Here is a 10,529-nt window from a genome sequence, read left to right as displayed (position 1 = left end):
GCACCTGCTCTTCTGCGCTCTTCCAGTAATTTCTATCAATTTTGTTCCCTGATGCTTACAAGAGAAGGCGAGTAAGCAGCGAAAGACATGAGGGCCAATGAGGCAGATAATCATAGCCCGTATTGAGCACTGACTTGAGCGCATAGTCTAAAAAAGATTTACACTGACGGACGCGTACTCTAGTTCTTTTTTATGTTATTAAAATGATGTAGTTAACCTACAACAGGCATAATAACTTTCCAAGTAACTCTAAAACATCAAACCTGGACATTCCTCGGTCAACCAATAAGAATGTGTTGGCAATGTAAGATGTGTAAATTGAAAGCAGCAAAAAAGGGACGAGGACAGTGCACGTCACAAAGGCCAATAACTAAACATTCAGGGCTGAAATTTAAAATTAAGTAATCTTTTCTTGCAGAGAGAGAGAGAAGGAATATTGACGATGCTCTCCTGGCACATAGGCTCAAGATATATCAAGTTTAATTGTGCCTAAACAGCTAATAAAGCAAATAGTGACGCAAATTTTTTTATTAGTTGTGAACCGAAACAGTGTTCAAAATTATAAATCTGCATGCGGTCACATAAAAATAAGTTTAAAAAAGGGGGACGCTCGATCACTGCTGCGAAGTTGGTATACACACCGTGCGACGCGACTGGCGCGCCGCCGCGCGGCCGGTACCGAAGGTAGGCAGTGAGAACCCCAGAGAAAACGAAACCGAAACCACGCCGCGTACGTTGGTACGCATTGAAGTAGGAGCGGTGCGGTTGCGCTGGGTTCGCAGCATGAAGTGCTGCCTGGGCTGCGTCATTAAGTGCTTCAATAGTTATGCATCGTATCTCGTGGGGACAAAGTTTCACAGTTTTTTTACCTCGCCGATGTTTTGTGGGACAGCGACAACGATGAAGCCGTGCCGTACGACGCGAGAAATTTGGTCTCCCGATCATGTCTGCCACTGTGTCGGCACGGCTGACATATTCTACACTGCCGCTTTGCGCTCTGCTTTTGTTTTCGTACCAGTAACGCCTACATGTGTCAGCGCCGATGGGACGAACTAAAATGCCATCCCCACACTCGCGGGTATGCAGTGCCAATTTCGTTGGAGGAATGCCCTCCAAAGAAGTTTCGTCCTCATCGTACGTGTCGATGATATTTCCGGACAAGTATGGCACGCAATCTGTACTTCATGAAGAAGGATTCGAATGGCAAAAATAGTGACAAATATAAATCTAAAAACAACAACAATGAAACTTGGAATCACTGGAGAATCGACGTTTGAGTATGGAAGTTTATGTGGCGTGCTTTCTTTCTTGATCAGCCTCCTTTTGGATGTGGAAACGCTGACACCCTAAGTTCTGTGGACAACTTTTTTTTTCTCGGCTTTAGATCCACCTATCGCAAAGTGGTTCGAACTGGAAGTACCGTTTACTGGTCCCTTCCTACCTGCAAAGTGTGCACCTCCCACGATGAGTGGTATTACCTTGACAGCCTTTGACGGTCAAAGCCAGTTCCCATTTAGTTACGCCGCCCTAAATTTCCACCTGGTTTCGCTATGCCAACTCTTTCTGGTATAATAAGTGTTGTGTCAAGTTACGGTCATGTCAAAGTACTTGTGCGCCGAAAATCAGCATCTCGCACAACAGGCTATTACACGACAGCTGACCACAAAAGCCCTTGACGGCCAAACCGTTATGTTGGCGGACAACTTTTTTTTCTCGGCTTCGGAACAACCTTTCGTAAAGTTGTTTCATTTGGAAGCAGAGTCCACTAGTCCCTTCCTACCTGTAAAGTCTCCACCTTCCACGACCAGTGGTATTCTCTTGACAGCCTTTTCATGGTCAAAACCGGTTCCCATTGAGTTACGCCGCCCAAACCAAATTTTCACCTGGTTTCCCTATGCCACCTTTTTTTGTATAATAAGGGCTGTGTCATGTTACTGTCAAGTCCAAGCACCTGTGTGCCTAAATCTGCACTTTGCACAGCCACAACATTTTGGGTCCAATATTGGATATCCGGTACAGCTTTATTCCTTTATTCGTTAGAAACATAACTTTCACACCTGCTGTCTTAATGAAACTTGGCACACATTGTGCGCAAACTTAGTGAACATCTCACTCGCCTCCAAATATCATCGTTCTAGCAGTCGTACGTTTACAGCGACGAGTGAAATATTTTTCCCATTCAGAGCAATTATGGTGGCGGCCGTCTTGCTTTTCGGAAAATTGCTCCCACTCCTTTTTCGGCCGCAACTAGAGAAATTACCCCTAACTTAACGACTCAAACTTAATATTGTAGCGGTGCTGCCGAGGCGCGTGCGAGAACCCACCGAGGACGACGACGAAGCGCGTACAGACGGCGCGTGACACACCTCGAATTGGGTCTGATTTGGTAATGGACGTCCTTTTGTAAATTAAAAACGTAACAATATATAAGAAGTGGAGAACAGCTAAATGCCCTTCTGCCCCAGCACTCACGCGACGTCACCCTCAACGTATCGGCTCAAGAAGCAAAAGTTTCGTCCGTACGCGCTTCCGCCGCCACAGCTTGGCACGCGAAAAGGCGCCGCAGGCTGCCGAACGCGCCTCACAGTCGAACGCCAGCTCCTCCGCTAGCGGCGCTGCGCGCGTTTTTCAAAGCGCCCCCTATAGTTCCCGCACGGAGTGTATACCCACTTCCATATCAAATTCTTCTTTCAAATCTTTCATCCCAAAAACATCTCGTGAATGGAACGGCCTTCCCTCACCCATTGCGACTATTGGCGATTTTGTTCTCTTTAAAGAAGCACTAACAAGTTACTATTCATGATCTGTGCCGGACTAACCATTTTCAGCGTTTTTGTACTTCAGTTGCCCACCCCCGCTGTAATGCTTCGGCCCTGAGGGTATAATAAATAAATAAATAAATAAACAACGCAAATGCAAGTCGATTGGAGATCCCTTTCTTCACTAATAAAATTAAAAGTGGGTTACTGACGCACGTACATGAACTGCGTTTCTACCGCTTTGACGGCAGCGACAGATGCGCGCAAACACAGCAAAGTGTTGCGGCGTATAGTAATATATATATTTCTTTGTTGGACGCGCTCAAAAAAAAAGCGGAGGCCTTATTGACGTACCGTCTCGGTTTTTTATTAGAACTTGACCCAGTGTTGCGATCAGGCTGTACGTGCCTCGTCATTAACTTCACTCGGATGAATTAGAACAGGCGCGGCATGCTTCCATCAGCCGGTAACTCCGAGAAGCGACCTGAGTTCAAGGTGTGTATGCGACAGCGCAGCTGTGCGCGAAAAGAAAATTTAAACAATATTGCATCCTCATCTTTGTCCGAAGAGCCCTGAATTTAAAGAGCTAGCGAAACCATAAAGAAAAATAGCATTTATCTCGAGGCGGATGTTACAGTCGACGCTGTCTTGCACTTGCGAGACACACTTCGCAAACGACAAATATTCCTATGCCTGGATTATTTGCTCCACCCCGGAGACCTGACGCACAGCAACCTTTCTTCGCGGAGGTTCGCCTCCCTAAAAAATGATGGCAGTTTTTTAACGGACAGAAAACTTCAACGCGGTGCCCGCCATTGCAACTGACAACGCGATGGGACGAGCGTACGGCTAAGTAGGGCGAATTTGGGCCACGGCGCGGCGCCACTGGTATCGCTCCATCGCGCCCCCTGGCCCAGCCGAACGGCCTCGATTTCGAGCAAATCTCCAGCCTGTGCGGACCATTCGTTCTGTTAAATAAACTTCCTGGGGAAGTACTGGCTTTAACACAGATGTGGAGGGACCGCACCGCTTAGCGCGTCTCGGCGGTAAAGGCAACTTGCATTGGCCCGGGGTCTTGTATCCTAATGTAACCCGCCTGCTGCAAATCCTGGCCATCATGCTCGTTAGCAGCGCTGAAGCGGAACGTTTGTTTTCGAGACTCCGAAGACTGGGACGCTGAGGCACCTGACTGCTTCAACGTTCCAACGCTCCGCCTTCAACGCGAGCTCGCTGGCTTCGGCAGTGCTTTGGTTGCGCGTGCCTGCGCGATCACGCTTGTTTTTGCAAGGACAGAAAGCTCGCGCTGAAAGCGGAGCTTCTAATCTGAGCTTAATGGTGAACGCAGTATAGGGGCTGCGCTTTTGAACATTCACCGGAATATGCAAATCAGCACCGAAAGAGTACTCTCGCTTCTTTCTATCGACCGACGGCGGCTTCCACTAAATGTTTAAACCCCCAAAACGCGATAGAAACTGGTATTTTTCTCTTCCACTTTCTCGTAAAACGAGAACGAAGAACGGAAATAACCTACAACATGACTATAAACCATAATTTCTTAAAAATGGGATCCGCGCTGGAACAATGAGCGTGACGCTTCACTAGCTCATTGCCCCAGTTCGCATTGCAGTTTTTGTGTTTAATCGTATTCTAAACTTCGCTATTCTCTCGCACTTTTCCGTAGTTTTCAGTTGTTGGATACTCGAATGTTCCGCATTGAAGTGCACACACCATAATTTTTCGTGAGCCTGTCTGGACTTTTTTGTTCAAAGCCAATTATAGTATTTTATGCCTGCGTTCTTTCGTCGTTTAACAATAAATTTCTATTTTTTAAATATTGTAAGAACGAGATGGGGTAAAAAAGTTTGTATTTTTGTCGTCTAGGAAACAGGAAAATAGTAAACGAAATTGTGTTTGGGCAGTTTCCTTTCCTCTCTTTTTTGTGTCTTTCAAAGAAAAACACCCCCTGCGAAAAATTGCCTGGCTACGCCATTGATACACACTTTATTATACCTCAAGCCAAATGAATCTGAATTCCTTATTTGATAAAACAAGTGACACTGCACTGATGCAACTGTCATCTTTCTTTACACTGATTTTGAACGCCTCGAAAACTTTCTTCTCTGTTTTCTGTTCCTGCTTGCCCGGAATCGGTGTTTTGTCCAGCAAAAGGTAATACGAGCACTTATCACAGTGGACTGCTAAGTTCCTCAAAGGAGACTCCTTTACAGAAAGTTCATGCCCTATGTACGATCACGTGGTGCACGAAAGCACACAATGTCAAAAGCCCCACGACTGACACCCGCCCTTTGCCCTGCCTTCAAAAGGCTAGTTTTATCAGATGCCCATGACGCGAATTCCCAGATCATGTGGCCTGCACTCTTAGAAAAAAGGGTCAGTATAGTCCTCCCTAAACGGAGGAACGCTCTTGACACATATGTTCCTTCAGAAAGAGAGAAACTTTCGTCCCTTAAGCAGGGGAGCAAAAGTTCCTCCGTCCACTGCATCTCATTATGGCGGCCACGAATCGAGCAAATCGAGCTCGATAAGGCTTAACGAGAACACTAAGGGCCGGTTGCACCGACGCCGCTTACCTTAACCCAAAGCGGCGCTTTCCTAAGCCGGCTTAGCGCCCTAAACCGAGCTTTGGTAAGCACGGGTTTAAATTCCGGTTGCACCAACGTTAAGCCGGCTTTACAGACGCGCCCCTAGCTAAAGCTGGATTTGCGTAGGGAATCTAGGGACAAACAGAGCAAACTAGGGAACGCTCAGAGCGACGAATACGTTTGGCGGAGAGGAATCACGTGACGTAAACAAAAAAAAAAGAAAAGAAACTGCCGTAGTAGTCGTCGTCGGCGTCTGCTTTTCGCTGTATTTCTTCGGTGAGTAACAAATTAAAGGCCTCCAAATTCAATCATTTTTCGTTTAACTTTCAATAACAGAAGTCAAAGCTTCAAATAAACACGAATGCTCTTTACATCTTTGATTGTGTGTTTAATATCGGTTGATAACAGGATATTTTGACAGTGGTAGTAGTTTTCGTGCTCACATTTTGAGGCGAAGGAGCCATCGGGGGCCCCAAATCTCACCGAACGCGAGAAGGACACTCTACTCGCTACATCGCTGAAGACAAAACATCATGGATATAAGTAGGCAGGTGAGATGACTACTAAAACCAAGTCAAGCCTGAGACCGATGAAGTTCAAAACAGTGACGAACTCGCGACGGCAGCTGCGAAAATGCCCGGAAATCTTCGAATAGAAGTCGTCGAGAGGTCAGGTCAAGAGTCCTTGCATCGACGGTACTCGTTGCTATCAGCAGGGTGACAGAACTGCACTGTACCGTCGTTGAACATCCGCTGCAGCCTCAAACGGACTTCAGTTTCACACTGTCGAGTTCAGAAAAAAAAAAAAGAAAAAAAAAACTCCCACTAGTCCATTACATCGTGCCGATAAGAACGGTCGTCTCTTCGCATCACCTGCCCCAGCCTGCCCCGATACAGCAATGAACGAATCTAACATAGTAGTCGTTACGATTTGTCGTCACCACGAATGGAAGATATAAAGCAAAATATTCCTAAAAAATCGCGATCACCAAAAAAGTTATGGAGGACACAACAAGGCGCAACTTTCAACTGAATTTTATTGAAAACGTGTTCCGGTATATAGTCTCAACCATCGTCACAATGACAACAAGCGACAAAAGTAAAGGGAAAACACCATCACAGAGCACAACTCGGAAACAACAGCATCTCGTTCTCGGGAAACGAATGAAAGATATAAAGCAAAGTATATAAAAAAAATGCGATCACCAAAAAAGTTACAGTTATGGAACGATACAGTTTTCTGAAGCCAAGATTCTACTCGCGAGATAAGGAAAATTCACTGAAGATCGTCTCAAAACTCAGAAAAAGAAAGAAATTGAATTTTCGCTGTTTTATTACTTAAAAGCGCCGCAATCTAATGCAAACGGCAGAGGTGTCGACAATCAGCTGATCGCCGAGATCATGTACTGCCACTATTCAACGCGCTGATCAGATTGAAGGATACGCGCTGCAAGTGTAAATAAACAAGGTGGTAAATAACAATACGTTACAGCTATGCGAAAATTAGTAAGTACATACGAATAAGCTCGTTGACAGAAGAACCAGCGGGAATACAGAGTGAGCCCCACAGCTCCGTACGTTTCTCGGTTAGGGCTAACACGCCCTGAAAGTGGAGAGCCAACTTGAAAACAGGGGTCGATCAACACTTCACGCGACAATATTTTGCATCCTTGTCCCAATCGAAAGTCATTTTGTCGAGAATTTCACGCTGATGTAGCCTAAAACACTTTGCACAACCAATTTCGTCCACCGCGTCGACCGTGACAAAGCAGCCGCCATGTTTTTAATCCAGTGTAGCGTGAAAATAAATGAGTTGCCGATGGTGGTACGCGGCGGGCCGCTTGCTGTGCTCCCCTTCCCTAAAACCGGTCGTCGTCACAGCGGAGACGGGCTCGACTCGCTCCGGCCTTGGGGGCCCGCCGGTTCCTGAACACGTGCACCGCGCATGCGACGAAGTCCCCCGGGCCGGAGGGAGGAGGGAAGTGCTTTGGCGAGTTTCGCCGCTGGGACAAGGCAGTCGGGACTCGGGAGGCAGGCCGGTAACCGGACCGTCGTTCCGCCAGCGGAAAGTTTTGTATCCCCAACCATTGTCATTCAGTGTCCTACACTTACGGTTGTTACAAGTGGTGGAGATGCGGGGTAGGTCCAAACTCTACGATATGACAGCGGTTTCAGAGCTGGTGGGGCGCCTTCAGTCGACGCCATCGACACCACGGACGGCCTAGAAGGAGCGGCCGACTCCCGGGTTCTGCGGAGCGGGAGGATCATCAACACGGCGGCGATGGCCACGAACCAGACCCCCCCAGAAGCCGGAACACCGGGAGCTGCGGCGTTCAGGTCTATGTTTACGCCACCGGTGTTTCAAGGCAATCCGGAAGATGACGTCAGCGACTGGCTGCTGTTCTACGAGCGGGCAGGGGATTTCAACGGTTGGGACGGAACGCGCCGTGAGCAGTACCTGTGCGTTGCTCTTGAGGGAAATGCTCGAAAATGGTACTCCACGACACTGCGAGGGACCAACGCACCAACTACCTGGGAAACGTGGAAGGCAGCGCTCAAGGAGACCTTCGGGAACCGCAGCATGCGGGAGTGGGCCCATCTGCGGCTCAGCCAGCGGTTCCAGCTGCCGTCGGAGCTACCGGAAGAGTACTTCTACGATGTACTCCAGCTCTGCGCTCGAGTCAACGAGGCCATGACAGAGGAGGAAAAGCTCCGACAGCTGACCCGCGGCCTCAGGCCAGAAATGCTGGAACGAGTCGTTCTGGCCAACCCGCAGACCACGGCCGACTTCCTCGGCACACTCCAGCGTCTGACCCAAGCAACCGAGATGGCCAAACATAATATGTGGGCTATGCCGTCCCATCCACTGCCGGGATTTAACACTCGGCCGTCGCAACACGCGAGTCAGGAGGTACGAGCCAGCCAAGCTTTCTCGGACCCCCAAGGAGCAACGCCACAAGGGATGACAGCACCGGGCTTCTACCAACAGCCGTCTGCGCCACCGCCTGAGGTTACGTCGTCGCCACATCTGCAATCGGAGGTGGGCAACTTCTTCAAAACTCTGACCGAAGTGCTTAGACCGCTCACCGAGTACAATGCCAGAAGGCCCACATTCCCCGCGCGCACGACACGCGCCGCCAACGGACAGCCTATCTGCTTTAAATGCGGAAGAGTCGGACATATCCAGAGGAGCTGCCCAAGACGCGACGTTCAGTCGGGAAACGGACCCGCCCGGGACTAAGGCCGCCTCCCGGGGAAGCAAAGGGTGAGCCACTTCTCGCGACTCTCGCAAAGAGCCACCTGGCTATGCTGCCGGCAACAGTGCATGGCGAGAAGACGTCTCTCATTCTCGACACGGGATCGGCAGTTAATGTGATTTCGGGAAGATTTCTCAACACGATCAAGGCCCCTTTGAAGTGCAGCCCCTCGGGTATAAGTGTGAGGGTGATCAGCGGCGCAGTTATAGTGCCGCGAGGCGAAGTTGAACTTGAGATAACAGTCGGGGTCAACAAGCTTTGGGAGCGTTTCCTCGTAATCGAAGGGTTTGACTACGACATGCTATGCGGCCTGCCATTTTGTCGCACTGCGGGCGTGGTACTGGATTTCCCTGACAAGTGCATTTATTTGCTGGGACAAAAGTTCGGGCTTACCGGTCACGAATCTACCACTACAGGAGACGCGCCCGTATACTGCTGCGAAGAGGTTTGCATACCGCCACGCTCTGAGGCCGTGGTGTCGGTGAGAGCTGACATGAACGGACTGGCCGTGATTGAACCTGCGACTGGCAACCACTCTAAACAGCGTCCAGTGATTGCTCGTACCATCACTGAACTTTCCGGAGGTATCGGATGCGTGCGAGTGGCCAATCCTGGCGGTTCTGAGCTTTTTATTGCCAAGGGCACAAAAATGGGAAACGCGATCCCTATCGCGGATGTTCAGCTGGGCGTCGCCGCTCCACTGACCTCGGAGACACCTGGAGCCAGGGAAGGCGTGTCGTTCGGAGAGACCTTGGAGCCAAGCGAAAGAGAACGCCTGCAGAATCTTGTGAGTGAGTACAGTCATCTCTTCGCATCGCCTGATTCTCCGCCTGGAAGGACTCATGTCGTGACTCATGGCATCGACACAGGCAGCGCGACCCCACTTCGACAGAACCCGTACCGGCACTCCCCGTATGAGCGAACTGTGATCCAGGAGCAAGTCTACGAGATGCTCGGGAACGGCGTGATTCGCGAATCGTCCAGCCCTTGGTCATCGCCAGTGGTACTCGTCAAAAAGCGGAATGATACCTGGAGGTTTTGCGTTGATTTTCGACGAGTGAATGAGCTCACCAAGAAAGATGTTCACCCGTTGCCAAGGATCGACGACATTGTTGACGCCCTGCAGGGAGCAAGGTACTTCACGACGCTTGACTTGGCCAGCGGATATTGGCAGGTCGCCATCGATGAAAAGGACAAGGAGAAGACGGCGTTTTCGTGCAGTTCAGGCTTGTACGAGTTCAATGTAGTCCCATTCGGGCTCTGCAATGCACCGGCCACCTTCCAACGCATGATAAACAAAGTCCTGTCGACAATGCTGTGGAGGGTGTGCCTCGCATATCTGGACGATATCGTGGTCTACTCCAGGACGATCGAGCAGCACCTGTGTGATCTTCGGGACGTCTTCGGGGCCCTCCACGGGGCCAACTTGCGCCTACAGCCCTCCAAATGCACATTTGGTGCCGAGGAGATTCGATACCTCGGACATGTGATCAACGGAGTGACTGTTCGACCTGATCCTGAGAAGCTGAGAGCTGTGAGCGACTTTCGAGTGCCGAGGTCAAGGCGCGACGTACAGAGTTTTCTCGGCCTCTGCAATTACTACAGACGATTCATACGTGACTTCGCAAACATCGCTAGACCCCTCACCGACCTCACGCGAAAGCAGGTCACTTTCCATTGGGATGATGACTGCAATCGGGCATTCGAGGCTCTGAAGAGGTGCTTGACCACGGCTCCCATTTTGTGTCACTTCGATCCAGACTTGCCCACTGAGGTTCACACCGACGCCTGTGGGTATGGGATCGGCGCGGTCCTCGTTCAGAGAAAGGACGGCCAGGAGAGGGTGGTGGCGTACGTGAGTCGACATCTCAATCGAGCGGAGCAGAACTACTCTACGGTGGAACAGGAGTG

The 10,529-nt window shown here is 49.7% G+C and overlaps 1 protein-coding gene across 1 annotated transcript; it reads left to right on the top strand.

Moving 5' to 3' along the window:
* Positions 1-7,642: 7,642 nt before the first annotated feature.
* Positions 7,643-8,602, top strand: LOC8033499. The gene has a single exon (XM_040213657.3). The coding sequence runs from the start codon at positions 7,643-7,645 to the stop codon at positions 8,600-8,602; it is 960 nt and encodes a 319-aa protein (XP_040069591.1).
* Positions 8,603-10,529: the final 1,927 nt, after the last annotated feature.

Source organism: Ixodes scapularis, unplaced genomic scaffold, assembly GCF_016920785.2.
Source record: "Ixodes scapularis isolate PalLabHiFi unplaced genomic scaffold, ASM1692078v2 PGA_scaffold8__174_contigs__length_109621045, whole genome shotgun sequence".
NCBI classification, from domain to species: Eukaryota; Metazoa; Arthropoda; class Arachnida; order Ixodida; family Ixodidae; genus Ixodes; species Ixodes scapularis.
Note: the sequence above shows the minus strand (reverse complement) of the source record. Positions and strands in the feature narration are given on the sequence as shown.